Source organism: Podarcis vaucheri (genome assembly GCF_965113315.1).
Source record: "Podarcis vaucheri genome assembly, chromosome: 9".
Taxonomy (NCBI): domain Eukaryota; kingdom Metazoa; phylum Chordata; class Lepidosauria; order Squamata; family Lacertidae; genus Podarcis; species Podarcis vaucheri.
In genome coordinates, this window is record NC_138767.1 from 71760753 (window position 1) to 71780775 (window position 20023).

Here is a 20023-nt window from a genome sequence, read left to right on the forward strand (position 1 = left end):
AGTGGCTTTGCTTTAGTGGTGATTAGCCATAACGAAAGGTGAACATCAGTAAGCAAATTAGCACATAGGCATATTGATGGCTGCCTTAAACGTTAGGTCATGTGGCGCAGTCAGACATAAAGGTTTGAATGTGACTCAGCCTAAGTGAGAATACCTTTCTCTCAACCTCTCCTTGATGAGTTTGCTTTATATGTACAGGGAAATTTAATAGGGGAGTAGGGTGGAGTTGCTCTCATACAATTAGCTCCCATTGCAGTTCTGTGGTGGCACAGATGGTACCCTTTGCCAAGCTGAAATCTGGATTTGCTCTTCTGTTATGGTTTTGGGGTATGATGTTCCTAAGATTAAAAAAAAGCAATAGCCTTTAGTGATTTCTGTTATAAACACACTTTTCTAAATATGTGGGAGCACATTTGCATGATAGAAACTAGCCAAATGTGCTTGAATTTCTATCTCTGCAGGAAACACCTATTGCATTTTCAAATTAACCATCACTGCAATTAATCTAAACAATCGCTCCTACACATTGGTACTATTGAAAGTCATATTTCTAATTTACATGTCCAAATTAGTTTCAACTTACTTATATTGAAGGAAAATAGATTTCTTTTTTCATATAATTAATGTAGTCTGCAAATGTACTGTGGATTAAATTTATCATTGTAAGGATCTTAAGATTCTAATATTTTTGCAGAGGCATAAAAAGGAGTAGCTATAATTATTTCATTATGTATGTATAAAAATAGGATGCGGGGAAGAGTGCATGCTTTCCTTCACTGATTACTCTTAATGTCTCCCAAATTTCCTGATTTACAGTATTCTCCAAGGATGCAGGTTTTTCTAATTGAAGTGCAGCAATTTGCATATTTTTAGACCTTGTGAAACAGTTAATTGATATATCATACTTATACAGTACTTAATATATTTTATGCATTTTCAGTAGGGGAAATGACTTCTATAAGGCTATCACATTTTGCAAATAATCTTAAATTTACAAATTCGTGATTTCTCTCTCTCTCCCCCCCCCCGTTTGTCCTGTCCTCTTAGAATGAAGTAAAAATGCGATGAGGAAGCAATTGGTACAGCACAAAAATTTAATCCTATCGGTACCTTGACTTGTTCTGTGCTGGCGGCAGTCCTCAATTATGCAGAGGTGGTCAAGCTGTTCTAGCGATCAGGGTGTCTTGCACTATTCCTGCACCAAATTCCAGCTCCTTTTCTGTTGCAGACATACCCTTTACCATGCTGATACCCCTATCAGTGTGTATGTCAGTTCTTCAAGTATATATACACCTTCTTAGCTTGTCTAGCCATCTCCTTTCCTTGGATAATAGTCTGGCAGAAGAATATAGGGAGGCAGCAGAACTCCCCACAGAATGCCACAAAGCACTGATATGCTGTGGGCATATTGATAGGTTGTGGCCAACATGTTGACAATTATCAACTGTTCTTAACTTGAAGCACCCCTTTAGCTAATGGGGCCTCCTGCTGCCGCTGCGCCGCCGGAGCACGATTTCTGTTCTCATCCTGAAGCAAAGTTCTTAACCCGAATTAACGAATTAAGTACAGTGGTGCCTCGCAACACGAAATTAATTCGTTCTGCGAGTTTTTTCATCTTGCGAATTTTTCGTCTTGCGAAGCACGGTTTTAACAGTATTAACGGTTTTAAGAAAAAGGAAACAAACTCGCAAGACGTTTTCGTCTTGCGAAGCAAGCCCATAGGGAAATTCGTCTTGCGAAGCAACTAAAAAAACGAAAAACTCTTTCGTCTTGTGAGTTTTTCGTCTTGTGAGGCATTCGTCTTGCGAGGTACCACTGTACTTAACCTGAGGTACCACTGTAAGTATATGCTGGAAGCTGCCCAGAGTGTGGCTGGGGCAACCCTTTCTGATGGGTTGGGTACAAATAAAATTATTATTATTATTATTATTATTATTATTATTATTATTATTAGTGCCACCTGAAAATCCTGAGAAGCTCCTATGCCAGATTTAGGGTGGTGTGGGTGGTCCCCCCGCCAAGCCAAGAGCTTGCAGAACGGAAGGTGAGAGGGAGGAAGGCATGAACATAATAAATATTGAGAGGGGGTGCCAAATGTTGTTCCCTTTCTGGGTGCCATATTATTACCAAAGTTCTCCCCTGCCGATACAGTAATGCTAGCCTAGTGGTAGAGTAGAGTGGTACCTCGGGTTACATACGCTTCAGGTTACATACGCTTCAGGTTACAGACTCCGCTAACCCAGAAATAGTACCTCGGGTTAAGAACTTTGCTTCAGGATGAGAACAGAAATCGTGCTCCGGCAGCGCGGCAGCAGCGGGAGGCCCCATTAGCTAAAGTGGTGCTTCAGGTTAAGAACAGTTTCAGGTTAAGAACGGACCTCCGGAATGAATTAAGTTCTTAACCCGAGGTACCACTGTACTGGGTCCAGTATCAGGGTTTTCACAGACGCAACAGAAGAATTCACTTAATCCCTTAGCTCTGGTATTGGATCTGTCAATGGGGTGTGGCAGCTAGGACTTGCCACAGAGATTATTTAGCGTCATTCATCTGGTTCTGGTGTAAAGCACTGTGATATATCTGCTTTTAGAAGCAAATAAAACAGGGAGCTATGGCTCTGCCCAGCTTTCCAGGAAGCTTCAGCCATTGCAGTATAAGGTATGCCTTGCTCCATGACAGCTAAAATGACTGCACATACGTTTTGATTCGGAGGATTCTGACTGCAAGTTTAGATGCATTGTTTGAATAAATGACAGAAAAGCTGGGAGCAGACAGGCTAAGAATAACGATGCATGAGAATGCTGAACCAATTCTCCAGGGCAGGACTGGCTGAAGACATTGAGCCGTTTGAGGTGAAGCTGACCGATTGAATTTTACTTCAGCTCTGGCGACAGGACAGAGTATTTCACACCCAAGGGCAGCAGGCTAGCATGGAAGGCACATGGCAAACATGTGGCGCAAGCAGCTCTCTCTCCCAACACCTTGCAATTCCATGCCCAGCATCTTCTGCCCAATGTGCCCACTTCATTCTGCCTAATTAAGGGCTGCCAACTTGCCACTTGCAGATGCCATGGTGCCCGTGAAGGCTTTTACTGGTGCCGCAGACTCTGAGATTTCATTTTCTTTCTATACTGAGTCAGAGGGGTGACATACTGCCCTGGTCTGCATGCCAGGCTAAGCCAAAACATTGTTTTGTTTGAATGTGCAAGCATGCAGATTCCTGGAGAAGAACTCACACCTACTTTGTCCCTACTTGGTTCTTTTTACGGCTGTGCCATGCTGTTCTATGTCAAAGTTTGGCTTATCCTGTCATCTAAACCCAAGTTGATGGCTTGGCTCTCTTCCAGCTAGCATGAGCTGTAAAGTAAAGGTAAAGGGACCCCTGACCATTAGGTCCAGTCATGGCCGACTCTGGGGTTGCGGCACTCATCTCGCTTTATTGGCCGAGGGAGCCAGCGTACAGCTTCCGGGTCATGTGGCCAGCAGGACTAGGCCGCTTCTGGCAAACCAGAGCAGCGCACGGAAATGCCGTTTACCTTCCCGCCGGAGTGGTACCTATTTATCTAATTGCACTTTGACATGCTTTCGAACTGCTAGGTTGGCAGGAGCAGGGACCGAGCAATGGGAGCTGTAACACTTCATATATTTCTCCTTACAAAACGTCTTGTAGTCCTACTAGCGTATTTTGTTGGTTACAATTGCCCTTCAGATAGTTCATATGCTTCTTCCAATCTTCTGTAAATCTCTGGTCTTGCAGGTTTTGAATCCTTCCTGTCATTTTGCCCAATTCTGCATAGTCCATTAATTTCGTCTGCCATTCTTCTTTCGTCGGAATTTCTTCTTGCTTCCATTTCTAACAATACTCTTGCCTTCTGATTCCTTATATATTGGTCTGATCACTGATATCTTTGGGGGAGTCTTTGTTAGTAGCTCCACATGGCTCAGATGTACAACTCATAAATGCTAGGAAAAGAAGAAGGAGAAGGAGAAGGAGAAGGAGAAGGAGAAGGAGAAGGAGAGTTTGGATTTAATATCCTGCTTTATCACTACCCTAGGGAGTCTCATAGTGGCTAACATTCTCCTTTGCCTTCCTCCCCCACAACAAACACTCTGTAAGGTGAGTAAGGCTGAGAGACTTCAGAGAAGTGTGACTAGACCAAGGTCACCCAGCAGCTGCATGTGGAGGAGCGGGGAATCGAACCCAGTTCACCAGATTACGAGTCCACCGCTCTTAACCACTACACCACACTGGCTCAGAAGCCCTGCATTCCGTGTAGCGGGCCAAAGCTTGTGTAACTTCCTCCCAACTGAGATTAGGAAGGCAGCTTCCTTTCTGAACTTCCAGCTCTTGACGAAAATGTTATTGTTCCTGCAGGCATTCTAATGATGCAGCTTTATTGTTTAATTTTGGGTGGACTGTTTTTATGTACGTCATTTAGAAATACTAACGACTGAGCAGTATATAAACACAACAAACAAACAAACAAACAAACAAATGTCATTTTAATTGTTCGAGCTCCTCCTGCTTTCATGCTCTTGTTGCACATTGTCCAAGGTAAACAATGTTGCACATTGTCCAAGATCATTTATAAATACTGAACATGAATAATTTCTCTTTGGAGCACCTTTGGAACTGAATGATGTTCAGGTGGGTTATCTTGTACCCACATCTCAGTGAAGAAAGCCTTATTGTCAGCTGGTGTTCGGAAGTGTTTTTTTGAGAAATTTATTCTTCCATTCATTTTTGAAGCTTCTGCCTCTTATGATGAAGGGGGGGGGGCAATCAATTATAAGTTGTAAATGTAGATATTAGGTTACCTGATTGCCTTTTAAAAATAAAACAAAAGAATTATAAATGCCAAGTGAGTCAATTTTAAGATGAGTCCTATATTGCCTGAGCTTTTAGAACGACCCATCTTACTTCATGTGGGATAGCCAGCTTCATCTAACTAACATGCTTAAGTCTAATTAATGCATAAAGGGGTTCCATAGAGTAAGCTGTCTTGCCAGGCTTAGCGATGTCCCTTCCCTTCACCTTGGGAGGAAAGTAATCAGGCCTACTGTATTGTTGTACCTCAGTCTACCTGAGAAGAGGTTCTGAGCTGGTTGCTTCAGCTCTGACCACATGACTCTAACAAGCCTCTCTAACAAGTTCTCGTATCAAGGATTTAGCAACTTTCACCACTGTAACTAAGCCAAGTTTTACTGCCTGTGCAGCTTTTTCTGACTGCTGTATGGAAAAGCACATGAATCTGACCTTTGGAGAGTTAGTAAGTAAACCATTTTAAACTTACCGAACTTTTGGTCTTTTACTATGCTAGGGGAAGGGGGAAGCTTTGGAACTCACAATGATATTTTAAAGATCTAACAGCCTATATGTCCACATTTTACTTTGCTACTTTGTGATTTTAAATCTCCACTGGGATTCTCTCACCAAATTGTACTTGCCCCAAGCCTGAATCATGGCACCCCAGAATTCTTCTTTTATATACCTATATTTTTTTTATTGCACCAACACTTCAGCTTTCAGATTTGTTCCTGTTATCAGACATCTGTTTTATACCCGGTTTACTTTCCATCATACAGGTTAGGAAGTCCACCTGGCTTTCTTAGCCTGGGAATTTCCCTAGTCTCCCTTACAGAGACATGTGTGTGTGTGTGTGTGTGTAACTATATGTGTGTGTGTGCATATATGTGCGTTTCAGCAAAGGAGTAAAAGACTATACCAATTATCTCACACCCTGCAGCTGTGCCAGCAGCCATCTCAAGAGAATAGTCGTCTGTTAGGGGTTAACTTGAAATCCTGATATTGAAGGATTTGGAATATCTTGGTGTAAAGCAGGGTAATCACAATACTGTAATTTGAAGCTTGATCATATGTAGAGAACTAAGATACTTTTTCCTAATCAGTTCTTACTGACTTGATGTGAAGGAAATGTTTATTGCGGGGAGAAGAATAGCCACGAAAACAAGAAAATGATTTTGTTTTAACTGTAATATGTAGATCAGAGTCTTGAAATGTATTTTTCCCAATCTTTTTTTAAATACCAACCACTAACACTACATTTCATTGGTATCTAATAGACATTAGTTTTGTAATTTGCTTTGAGATGGGCCATTCACTAATCATTAAAATATATAGTTAACTATAAAACTGGATATTGAAAAGGATTAGACAAAATCATTAGATTTGTAGTCCTCGGAAGTTTTTATCTGAGATCATCAGGGGTTGCAAAGGCCTGCTTGCAATGTCCAAGCGTCATCTCTCTGGAACCAGTAGAAATTTATGACTCTCAGGGATAAAAAATTAAACTTCTGCAAGGTTTGAAGAACATGAGTGGCGAAAGCTTTCATTTCCTATCTCCTTCAAACAAATACTGAGATCCCCAAATCCTTAACTAAGCAAAACTCCTGCTGGCAAGACTCTGAGTTTAGTCACTCCAAGTAAAGCTGAAGAAGATGCATATTTATCTTCAAACACACAAAGGTTTATACAATCTGCTAAGATTCTGAATTCTGGATTACAGCTAAATCTACATTCCTGCTCATCTACAAATATGTGCACAACCACAATGGCTTTCTGGACAAACATGTTTCTTGCATATCCATGAAATATATGCCAAAATAGCCATCAGGTTATCAAAGAACTAAAAGAATGTGTACAGACTCTCCAAGTGCCCCTATTTTCCAGGTATAGTTCCAAATATACAGAAGCCATCCCGGTTTCTGATTTTATTCCAGAATGTCCTACTTTTCCTTTGTTGTTGTTTAGTCGTGTCCAACTCTTCGTGACCCCATGGACCAGAGCACGCCAGGCACTTCTGTCTTCCACTGCCTCCCGCAGTTTGGTCAAACTCATGCTGGTAGCGTCGAGAACACTATCCAACCATCTCGTCCTCTGTCGTCCCCTTCTCCTTGTGCCCTCCATCTTTCCCAACATCAGGGTCTTTTCCAGGAAGTCTTCTCTTCTCATGAAGTGGCCAAAGTATTGGAGCTACAGCTTCACGATCTGTCCTTCCAGTGAGCACTCAGGGCTGATTTCCCTAAGAATGGATAGGTTTGATCTTCTTGCAGTCCATGGGACTCTCAAGAGTCTCCTCCAACACTGTAATTCAAAAGCATCAATTCTTCGGCGATCAGCCTTCTCTATGGTCCAGCTTTCACTTCCATACATCACTTCCACTTTTCCTTAGGACATCCCTATTTTCATCAGAGAAATATTGGAAGGTATGTAATCACACGTGCTGTACAACCTTCGCCTGGGTCTTTTCATTTGCCTGTTCCAGAGGCATAAACACATTCCCTATTGTAGGAAAGGGAGCCAAGAGTCCAGCTGAACCTCAAAAACTAACAGATTTGGTGAAAGGCAATAGTGTAACTGGTGGAGGAGCTCATCATGACCACCTAAAGATAGCCTAAATATGCGGGCAGTTATGTTTGTCCACTACAGTGGTACCTCAGGTTACATACGCTTCAGGTTACAGACTCCGCTAACCCAGAAATAGTGCTTCAGGTTAAGAACTTTGCTTCAGGATGAGAACAGAAATCGTGCTCTGGCGGTGCGGCAGCAGCAGGAGGCCCCATTAGCTAAAGTGGTGCTTCAGGTTAAGAAGAGTTTCAGGTTAAGTACAGACCTCCGGAACGAATTAAGTACTTAACCTGAGGCACCACTGTATTTATATCTGTCTACACACGTGGACCTCTTCAAGAGCATAGCAACTTGTTAGGATCAGCAGACAGTCACAGAATAGTGAGCTGGCAAAGGATGGTATGCACATTAGTCTTCTTTGTTGCCTGTTACATACCAGAGCCTTATTAAAGACACACAAAAAACAATTGTGACCTAATCCTCAGCCGTCGAAATGGGCTCCTAGTCACACTTCTCAGAAGTCTCTCAGCCTCACTCACCTCACAGAGTGTTTGTTGTGGGGGAGGAAAGGAAAGGAGAATGTTAGCCGCTTTGAGACTCCTTAAAGGGAGTGAAAGACAGGATATCAAGTCCAAACTCCTCCTCCTCCTCTTCTTCTCCCTCTCTGAGCATATTTTGTAGTGCTGCCAAGAGCGGGGGCGATCTCAAAGTAAAATTGTCCAGTTTGTGCTTCTCTCCTGGATTGTGGGGCAGGCTGGAGATCGTGCTGGATGAGTAGCTTTTATAGGTTATGTTTCAACTTATTAATTGAGGACATCTCAAACTTTATTGAAAAATGAACTCAATAAACATATCGATCTTACAGAGGATTGCATTTATAGATAAATGTGCATTGTAACTGACAAAAACTAATCAACTGAGTCAATTTAGTGTTTTGCCAGCCTGTTTGCCTGCATACTAAGGGGAATAATATTTATAGTGTACCGCTTGGAGGTATAACACTAAAGGGGCAGACCAGATTAAGTGCAATCAGGGAGAAGGGAGGCAACTTCCAGCATCCCCACCCCAGCCACAGGCAACTATTTCTGTGCACAGTAACAGCTGTGTGAACGAATACCTCTGCATTTTATTCCAAGTGAAAGTAAGTCTCATTGATTTCAGTGGGTCTCATGGCCACGTAAAGTGCTTTCAGATTGAGGGTGATGGATTGAGGATGCTGGAATTTCACGGGCTTGCTTCTTTTGAAGATACACGGCTAATGGTTCATATTGCACACTCTCTGTAGCTCTGCTATGCTGAGTCTAGCTCACGCCCTAGATCTTTGCAGAAGTGGAGCTGTTTCTTATTAAACTGACACATTTTGTTCTTTGTTACCAGCATATATTGCTTCTTGTGAGGAGCGGTCTTCTACATATTTTACATGTGTTATTTTTTCCCCCTTTTAAAATAACCTGCTATGACTTTTTGATGCAGAGTTACATTATTACAAAAAGTTAAGAATAGTGTACATTTCTAGCTCAAGCGTAGCTAACGCCACAATCCTTTTGTGTCTACTCAGAAGTAAACCCCATTGTGTTGAGTGAGATAGGTAAGTGTGTACAGTCGTACCCTGGATCCCGAACACCTTAGTACTCGGACGTTTTGGCTCCTGAACGCCGCAAATCCAGAAGTGAGTGTTCCCATTTGTGAACTTTCTTTGGAACCCGAACATCCGGGTATATTCTTAATTGCCTGCATAAGCCTGGCAGAATAGAGAAGTTTTCAGCAGGTATTTAAAAGTTGAAGCAGAAGGCACCTGCTAAATCTCTGTTGGGGGAGTAGTCCAGGTTCAAACATTTCATACTCAAGTTCAAATCTGCTAATGCCAGTTCAGTTGATATACCTTTGTCCTAATTTTGCTTTTGCTTTTTTTGCAGCCTCTTTCCAGTGCTGACCTCCCGATGAAGGAATGCAACATTCTTTTCAACAGTGCACAGGTAAAAAAACACACATTTAAATTGTTGAATAATTTGTGGACACAATACAGCTGGGACACTAGGTATGTGGAAAAACTTGGTTAAAGAATTCGAGCTGCACCTGTTGTGTTTGTGTGTGTTTCGTAATAAGATGCATAAGCAGACTTCTGTTGGCAGATTGTAGGAAGCACCCCCACAGACTTTGCCCCTAAGCACACTTCAGAGACTACAGCACTGGTCTGACCAAGGAGTCTCTAGGGACCCAGAGATGTTTGCTATGGAAGCAAGTGCTCTGCTCACTACTGGTGTGGCTATAACTATGCCTGTTTGTTCCAAGGTCTAGTTTGGTGGTACTGGATTGGAGTGAAGCTGAATAATGTCTCAGTAAGGAAGGCAAGGGTCTTCTCTATCGGAGATCCTTCAGAGTAGTGGGTCAGATTGTAGGAGAAATTGTATGACAGACTTTGAAGTTTTTTATGAGTTGAACTTCTGCTTCTCTGTTTGTTCCACCTGTAGCTTCTCTGCATCCTCCACTTTTGCTTCTGGAGCCCACTCTTGTAAGGGTGTGTGGAACCTCATGTAGATATTCAATCTGTTGGCCACTTTTCCAGTGCGACAACTTCTAAAAGGAAACATTTGCAAAATCCTTAAAAGACATAAAATGTCCCCCCCCCGGGACTCCCCAAATAGGTGGTTGTTGTTGTTTTTTAATTACTCATGTATCCAATAAATTTCTATACTGCCCTTTGTAAATAACTCCAGGGCAGTTTTAAGTAGAGATGTCAGACTTCCAGCGTGCTGCCATCTGCCTTATTTCAGGGCAGATTCGAGGGTAAACCATACATGGAACGAGTCTGCAACTCGATGGAGGTAGAAACTGTCTCTCATGCCTTGTTATGCTGCTGTTTCTACGGGGATAGATGCTCGGTGTTTATTACCCCTGCTATGCAAAAATCTCCAAATGAATCCGAACTTCAGTGTCTAAAATCCTTGGTAGAGGACAAGGATCCTGAGATCACGTTAAGGGTAGCTAAATTCTGTGAGATTGCTATAAAACTTAGGGAACAAGCTGTGCTATCATAATGATTAAGGCCTTAAATGATAATTTCAGGTTATATGTTAGTGATTAAGTTTATATATTTTTAAACTGTTGCTATATCTGCATTGTTCCTGTTATACCTAATTGCAAATTCAGATGTATCCCTATCATGTTTTATGACTTTCTTGATATTGTATGTGGGCTGGAACTGGTCTGTCACCGAAATAATAATAAAATTCAAAAGATGTCAGACTTTTAGGGTTATTCCAAGGGCCACCACACTTAATATATTTGGGGTGGACATTTAAGATGTGTTAAATGTACATAAGGAATGGAATGTGTGAATGTTGACAAAGTTGTGTGCAGGTGGCACACTCATCACAGAGTTCTGATTAACTACAGTGTATTTTCAGTGACAAATCCAGATTTGTGTCTGTGTAATGTGTGAAATGGCCCTCACTATGTTTGATCAAAGGCACTGAAATCAAAATACTTCGCCAACTAGATGAATTTGTGTAGAGCAGAATGTAAAAGGCCCATGGTATTGTTGATCCTTCTTGTGTGTTGTGTTTATTGCATATAATCTTGGGCGCCAATCCCGGTTTCCACTCAGATGCTCAGTAGGTCATTGATCTTTGAGCACAGCAACGAACAGCTGATGGGAAGCATTTGTGCTGTGTCTGTGTTTATTTGTTTGAATGCATTGACTTCAGTTTCCGAAGGTGCCTTACAGGTTCTATCAGAAGCATTGCAATATTTAGTGCATGCCTTAGCCTCTGTTCCTTATAGCACTAAGTTGCTTACTTTTTAATGCATCTGAAGAAGACTTTCTCTGAGGAGTTTTTCTGTGAAAAAACACACATGCAGAAACCTCCCCCTTATGAGCAAAATTCACAGCCCTGCAGCCTTTTCCCCAGGGGTGGCACTGCTGAAGAGTGGAACAGGAGGGCCCAATGGAAAAGCTATGGTTACATGTAGTAAATGATGTATGAAATGCAAAATCCCTTCTTACCCGCGGCACAGATAGCAGAGATGGAGAGAAAATTTGCCTTCTGGTCCTTTCTGTGAACTGCTATTAGCTGGGATTTTACGTTCAAGGGAAAAATACTCCAAAACTGAAGAGTACAGCCCCACTCTCCTGCCGATGCCGCCCAGACATACATATATACCCTCTCTTACTGCTGAGTATATTTTGCTACAGAAATTGGCTGACTGGAAAACTCAGCTGTTGTCTGTCTGACTGGACTTTAAAAAACAACAACAGCTATGTTTCATATCAGCTACAGCACCTGCTCGAATCTATTTATCTTTTCTTTTAATTAAGAGATAATGTCAAAGGGAGGAAAATAAAACCTGACAAGATGAAAATCTTTCACCATACCATTAAAAACAGAACAACAACAACAAAAGTGAACCAGCTTTTTTTGTTTTGAAAGGGAGAGAAGGGAAACTCTTCATTAGGTTGCAACATCCTCTTACATATAGCGTGCTGTGCTATACTAATGAATTAGAAATACGAACAATGAAAGGAACAATAGGAGATCTGATCAGACAGACCAAAACCAAAGCTATCCACTGAGACCAGTGTAACAGAGTTTAATGCTTCTCTGCTATTTTTAAACAACCTGATTCAGTTTGGCTCAGAGATACTTTTGCTGATTGACTCACAGAAAGAGCACAGTGAATCCTGATCACTAATGCTGTTGTGTGTGTTTGAATCTCTGAAGTGCTGTACATTTCACCAATCCTTTCACATATGGAAAGGATTTTGATGTGTATGCGGTTGTTCTGTGCTAAAAATCATGTCGCTGTCTGAAAATAATGAAATACTATTTTTAAGGGACATTGATGGTGGATTGGTTGGTAGGTTTGTTGCATGAGTTCTAGGGTCACATTTTGGCTGTGGCTTTGCTCCCCTTTCTCCTGCAAATATGTGGTTTGGAAACCTAAAGCAAGGCATCATTGTTTGTGGGAAAGACTTGTGGATGTAAGACAGGCATAGGCAAACTCGGCCCTCCAGATGTTTTGGGACTACAACTCCCATCATCCCTAGCAAACAGGACCAGTGGTCAGGGATGATGGGAGTTGTAGTCCCAAAACATCTGGAGGGCCTAGCTTGCCTGTGCTTGATATAAGATGTTCAGATAATTGGAATGAAACTATTGTTAGCGTTTGAGTCCTATAGAGAGAGGCTATTTCTTGGAAGTGACATTACCTCTTTCAATATGCACTTCCCATAGGCAAGTGCAGCACATTTAATTAGGGTGTGCACACCGGGGTGTTTATTTATTTATTTCAACGATGGAACAGCGGAGTCGGGAGTCAATGGCAAGACAGACAACTAGGGCAAGGAAGAGGCAAAGAGGCAAAAAGCTAATAAAACAACCACAACGGCAGTTGCCAAGAAGCCAAAACAGGAGACTTTTCCTGTAGATGAAAAGCCCAGTGCCAATCTGACCAGAGGCTGGGCAGATCTGGAGAAGAAGAGAAGAAGAAGAGTTTGGATTTGATAGTCTGCTTTATCACTACCCAAAGGAGTCTCAAAGCGGCTAACATTCTCACTTCCCTTCCTCCCCCACAACAAACACTCTGTGAGGTGAGTGGGACTGAGAGACTTCAAAGAAGTGTGACTGGCCCAAGGTCACCCAGCAGCTGCATGTGGAGGAGCAAACCTGGTTCACCAGATTATGAGACTACCACTCTTAACCACTACTGGAGGGTTGAGGGCAAGACTCCTTCTCCTTGCAGATCTCTCTCCACAAAAGGTGGTGAGTGGAGCTTGGATGGAGACAGAGTCATGAGACAGAGACAGAGAATCAAAAAGGTTGCAAGGGATTTGCCATTGTGGTGTAGTGGTTAAGAGCGGCAGACTCATAATCTGGTGAACCGGGTTCGCTTCCCCGCTCTTCCACATGCAGCTGCTGGGTGATCTTGGGCTAGTCACACTTCTCTGAACTCTCTCAGCCCCACTCACCTCACAGAGTGTTTGTTGTGGGGGAGGAAGGGAAAGGAGAATGTTAGCCGCTTTGAGACTCCTGAAGGGGAGTGAAAGGCAGGATATCAAATCCAAACTCTTCTTCTTCTGCAACTTCTGCCTGCAGAGAGGAGGGCATCCCTCCTCAGTTACTGCCATAGCCAATCACCCCACTGCTGATTCCTGAGATAGTCGCAAGCTGCTGATCCATCCCAGCCCTTGTATTATGTTTGAGTCCCTGCCTGTCTGCTTCCCTTAGTCTCTGGTTTTTTTGGGAAACATTGGAGTGTGTTGGCATGCTTGCTGCACATCCCTATGGTCCTTCCATGTTCTCTTCTAAGTTTGTGTCTCCCATTACCGAGTGGGGGAGCTATGATGTGACCCAAACAAGCTGGCACCATTTATTGGACTGCCTTCTCTAAGTGCAGGACTAATAGCAAAAGCACATATTTTCTTCCTATGCCTAAACGTAGGCATACATTTCATAAACGTAGGCTGGCATGTGTAGGTATAAGCCAGTATTGCACCAAAATCTTTGCAATGTCTTGGAAAAGAGGCTTCCATTTTTCCGTCTCATTCTCATTTTAGAATGTATTGGTGAATGCAGGGATTTGAGCTTATAGTAGTAGTAGTAGTAGTAGTAGTAGTAGTTATAAAGTTGGAGGTATGTTGGTAAGCCCATGGCAAATGCTCATAACTATGACATCCAGATCACTGGTGTATCTCCTAAGAACTTTGCTGTGCTGTTGCTTTGCATAATATTGCTGAATTTTTATTATTGGATAACCAAAGTAATACTGACCATAAACAGATGTTCCTGTTCCTATACTCTTGACCATAAAAGGATGTTCCTGTTCCTGTATTCCTTATCTTGGGGTAAGAAGGTCACCAACTCTAAGAGCACTCCTGGCGCCATCCCCGAGTGCAGGGGTGTCTTGCAAGGTCTGTGTGTCAGTGTGTCAGGATATCTACAACCCACTAGATAAGATAAGCCCCAGCTCTGCCGTCCCGTCTCCACTTCGGAACTGACAAGGCCACTCATTAGGCGTCACGAACTGATAAAGGAGAGAGCTTTGTTTATACAGCTGGGTTCCTGTTATACATTTGCTCAAGAGCTCAAGTTAATGTTTTTTAGCTAATGCACCCTTGGAGAAGGAAAAATGGGGATTTTGGGGCCTGTTTCAGACTGACTGCACAGTCAGGTTTTAGATTTGGGAAACCCATTCCTTCAATACAGTCTCTGTCAGGTGCTGGTGTGGTTGCTTGAGAGCAAACAGGCAAGACTCCAACCTGTCTTTTCCAGGCTTTATTATCTGTACAAACTATTTACAGTGCAGAACGTCGCAAGTCCGTGTCTGCTCAGTCGCTAGCAGAATCTGGGAGTGGGCGGTCCTTATATCTTCCCCAGCATAACAGTCATGTGACCCCCATCCTTCTCCTCCCCTCTCTGCGCCCAAACCTACTGCACAGAATGGGCACTGGCAAAGGGGGACTTGCCTCCTCTCCGCTTTGCTCAGGCTCGGTGTTGAGACTCTCCCTAGCATCTTCTGATCCCTGCATCCCCTCCCCACTGGAGGTGGGGCTTCCCTCCTTGCCAGAGGAAGAACTGCTTCGCAAGATATTCGGAGCCTCCCTGTAACACAACTGCCCTTCCACCTCTCGCCTCTGAGCTGATGGCAGTTCCCTGACAGTCTCATATTGGCATGGCTAATCACTCTTCTGTGTGTAAATATCTAGCACCACATTTTGCCGATTTGCATACAGGTTAGCATCCCTCACCCTGCCCAATGGATGCTTAGACTGATTCCTTTTAAGGTCAGTCCTGCTTTGTTAATCCATGCTATTATAATATAGAAGTGCTGATATTTGAAATGCAGTCAATCCCAATCACAGCATAATTGTTTGTGCTTTCTTCTTCCACAAGGCCGGATTAGTCATTCAGTACTAATGTTGAATTTTTGTTGTCTGATTCCTGCCAGCAACTGAGACCTGACAACTAATTCTGGATAAGCATGATCAAAATTGATAAACCCTGCTCTACATGGAAGCCAAAAATTGGAAGTGGCTGTTATTTCAAATACAATCTCTTATCTCATATGGCACAGTGGCATTTAGTGAAAACATACAAACAAATCTAGTCTTGGATTGCCCTGGAGATAGAGGCTTGGATGCAATTCAAATAAGTAGTTCTTTATTCTGCATAACTTTGGGATGTACTAAGACATTTCAGCTGCACCTGATATCATTAAATTTGGCAGCCACCGCCTAAGCTTTCTGCTTTTCATTTGTACAAAATGCCATATTAAAGAGTGGAAATATGAGAAAATTTGTGTTTTCCCTCCTTTTGCATATGCTCATCGTGACACTGTAAATTATAAGAGCTGAATGGAGTCTGAAAGCTAATCCGTACCCCACATTTTTATGACAGATGACACGCAGTAGAGGAAAGGACCATTGGATTTTAAAATAAACAAAATCCATTGCAAGTTTATTTGAAAGCAAATATGGACCAAGCATGACAGCTTTCTTCAGAGTACTTATGTCATGGGAATATATTTCAAGCAAGCATTTAAGAGATAATTTTATTAGGAGAGGTTGATGGTCTCTGGACTGGTTCTTCTCTTCAGATGGAATTATAGTCTCTCTACGATTAAATTAGAAAGTACGTATAAGGCAGCTTCCAACGTTTAATGGGAAGGGCAGTAGCCCTTTATTAGCACAGTCATATCTTTTGAGTAGGCCTTGACCTATATATCGTCAAATAACTAACAAGTGCCTTCCTGTACAGTTAAGGTATTTTTATCCGCCAAAGCATGGAGCACAATGGCTACTTTTGCATACCTTCCAACATTCCTCAGATGAGAATAGGAATATTTCTCATCCCCCCAACTGACCCTCATCAACACCCCATTTCCTGTCCCCCTCCCCAAGCATTTCCTATCATAAACCAAACCCCTTAATCCCAATTTTATTTTTATTTCATTCTTTGGTAGATTTGTTATTGTTGTTTAGTCGTTTAGTCGTGTCCGACTCTTCGTGACCCCATGGACCAGAGCACGCCAGGCACTTCTGTCTTCCACTGCCTCCCACAGTTTGGTCAAACTCATGCTGGTAGCTTCAAGAACACTATCCAACCATCTCGTCCTCTGCCGTCCCCTTCTCCTTGTGCCCTCCATCTTTCCCAACATCGGGGTCTTTTCCAGGGAGTCTTCTCTTCTCATGAGGTGGCCCAAGTATTGGAGCCTCAGCTTCATGATCTGTCCTTCCAGCGTGCACTCAGGGCTGATTTCCTTCAGAATGGATAGGTTTGATCTTCTTGCAGTCCATGGGACTCTCAAGAGTCTCCTCCAGCACCATAATTCAAAAGCATGGTAGATTTACTCACCAATAAATGAATTTTAGAAAGGGGCAAGATTAGACACCTCACCTGGTCTCCAGAAGCTGCTATGAGGTACCCAAGGGAGGAGGCTGGCAGCAGCGGCCATGGCGAGGCAACGAGATGCTCCCTCCCGGCCACTGCTGTCACTCGAGACAAGTGCTGGCTCATCCTCTTTCCCGAGCTCAGTGGTGGCAGCACTGGCAGGGGAAATAGGGACATTCCGGGATCAAGTCAGAAGCTGGGATGCCATTCATAATTCTGGGACTGTACCTGGAAAATAGGGACACTTGGAGGGTATGCCTCTGCCAAACGTCTGCTTCTTTGGGTTAGCCTTTAATAAAGTTTATTACACACACACAGAGAGAGAGGGAGTGAGAGAGAGAGAGCCTTGTGATCCTTGTCATATGGAATGGGTGGGGTTTCTGTCCAGAAATGTATTTCATAACTTTCAGTTTAGTAGGCCAATCTGTTTACACCCTGAATAAACCTAAAAATCTCATTAAGAGCTGAACATTAAAAGTAAGCTCCTGCTGCTTTATCTCACCTTTGCTGTTTTGCTTACATCCACTCCTCAACTATGTATACATTCAACGGTCCCTTAATTAATATTCATAATAATAAAAAATCTATTTTTGTCCCTTTCAGACTCCATGCACACTCTCTTAGCAATGACTGATCTCTGTGGGATTTACTTCTACATAAACATTCATAGCCCTAACTAAGCCTAGATATAAACTTACTGAAGAGTACCAATGAATTCAGTGGTATTTAATTTCCAGCTGAGCTTGTTCAGAGTTCCTGTTTAATTTTCATTCCTTGCCACAGATTTCTTTCAGTGTTTGGAATTTTCTTTATGGATTGCATCATCACTTCCTGCCTATGCTTCAATCCTGGCCTGCGTTGACTACTGCAACTATTCCGATCTTGTTTCCTGAACATCTACCGCTTTAAACTTTATTCAAAAAATTGTGTTCTGCTGCCATCAACTTCTTGTATCCTCCTCTTATGCTGTCCTTCCTCCTGAAGGGCTCAGCAGGAAGGCAGGAAAACTGAGACTGAATTTATTGGGTTATGAAGTACAACCTAAGCACACCAAATTTTTATTGTCATGTCAGGCATTTGCATCACAATTCCATGTCGTAGAAAAAGTCAAATTTGAAGCCACAGTTTCATCCATTCTATGAGTCTTTCCAAAAGTGTATAGTGGAAACAGCCTCTCTCACAATAGACCTTTCTCACAACAGAGAATTGTCTTTGCTATTGATTAGAGGTACCGATTAGCTGCAAACTGTGAAGGCAGACAACCTATAGTTTCAAAACCTGACTTTTTAATGTCGTTGTCTTCCGCCTGCTACTTCTGTCGCCCATGCCAGCTTTGTTGCTTTAGCCAACAATTACTACTTGTCTTTCAGGATTTATGCATTTAAAAAGCAGAGGTAATTTGTTTACTGTGTCCTTGTACAATGCCTAGCTCAGCTTAATCTGGTTGAGTTAAAGTACCAAGTTCATTGCAATGATTAAGAACAATAATCAGCCCTCTTTCCCACCACACACCAAGGGGGGTGCTTGGAAGACCTTGGCGCTCAGTGTGGTATATCCCATCATTCCTGGTGTTTCAATGAAGATTAATATTTATTAACAGATTAACACATTTTGTATCTACCCACCTCTGAGCTCATACATGTAAAAGAGCAAGGAAACCTTCATAAGTCTTCACTGTTAACGCTTCAAAATGAAAACTAGGGACATGCCTATTGTTATTATTGCTTCTTAAATATATTAGTTGCCTTTTTGCCATGACAACTCAAAGCGACTTAAAACACTGTAAGCAACCCCCCCCCCAAGACACATACATACATTAAAACCAGAATATTTTCTCCCAACATTGAGAGTTTTCCACAAGCAGGGAGATGTTGACACAAGGGGATGTTAAATAATGCAACCCCCCATCTGAAATGGCATGTGCAAAAGGACAAATGTATTGCAATGGAAAAATGCCCAACATGTATTGGCATGTGTCTTCTTCAGGCAGAATTGTAAACGCTGGCAAAATAAAGTTTGCCTCTGAGTAACCCAAGATCCTTTTGCATGGCACTTTGTTCTCCCATGTAATAATTCTTCTAAAGGGGGTTTTGCCCATCACTTTACTCTGTAGACAGGACTCAACATCCTTTAAAATCTTTGACCCGTCCTAGTAAGTATTGTGTGTGCCAAACATGTGAGCAGAAGTACCACTAACAGGATCCCCACTGGGTATTATGAGTGAACATGCATGAAAGGGCTACATCCTTTGGAAAAACCATCTCTCAAACGACCTGTTGATGGCATTTTACCATTGCACTGTGGAGAGTGTATTAACTTACGGTCTGTGTGTGTGGTTTGGGAGCTGCACGGTCAGGGAAAAAACAATGCTGTCCAGGGTTGTAAAGACTGCAGAGAGAATAATTGGGTGCACTCTTCCCACCTTGGATCAAATCTATGCTTCCAGGTGCCATAAGAAATCTGCAGAGATAGCGCAGGATAGTGCGCACCCCGGAAATGATCTCTTTCAGCTTCTGCCTTCTGGAAGAAGGTACAGGGTTATAAAGACTAGGACTAGCCGCCTGAGAAACAGTTTCTACCCAAATGTGATTTTGGTTTTAAACACAGTGTAAGGAGTCTCTATGGGAGTATATTGTATTTAAAAATGGGGTATCAGAGTTTTTAGGGGGCTAACCAGGTTGGGATAGCAGGCTTGTTGGTTTTTGAATGTCTTATGTAGATTTTTCAATTTTGTTGTTCTGTATGGGACAATGACAATAAAGATTATTGTATTGTATCATAAATAGATTGATGCCCCTGTCCCAGAATGGTCCTTGCTCATAGAAAAAACAGGGGTAGCTGTATGTCCTGTGACCAGAGGCGGAGCGAGCTGGGAGCGTCTGGGGAGGGGCAGCGATGTCACCCCATTCCTCTGCCACTGCCTGTGATGTCCCATATTTTTAGTAGACTGGGTGTATAAGTGAAGAGTTCAAGTTTTTATTTTCAGCCTCACTTTCCATGCTTCAGTCATTCTCTGTGCTCCCCGCCCCAACCAATTGCTAAGGTTCTGCCCCAGAGTAAATTTTTATAGCTCAGTTACAAAAGCCTTCACAATTTGGGATTTATATTGGGCCTGACAAGAGCCCTAACAAGAGCCGTGCAAATGGCAGAGTGTTCGAAACAAAAGGTTATCAAGCCTGTAATTTATTTGTTTAGACCACTTGCTGCACAAAAGAGTCCTCTTATCTTTTCGGTTCCCTGAGTATATAGCAACGAGCGTGGGTTCTT

General features: G+C 42.5%; 1 protein-coding gene across 2 annotated transcripts in view; it reads left to right on the top strand.

Moving 5' to 3' along the window:
- The window catches only part of PPARGC1A (PPARG coactivator 1 alpha), a 663528-nt gene that overhangs the window by 229935 nt on the left and 413570 nt on the right, over window positions 1-20023 (top strand). For both annotated transcript variants that reach the window (XM_082237364.1, XM_082237367.1), the window contains exon 2: window positions 9284-9343. In XM_082237364.1, the coding sequence (XP_082093490.1) occupies window positions 9284-9343 (60 nt within the window). The remainder of the gene's footprint in view (window positions 1-9283; window positions 9344-20023) is intronic.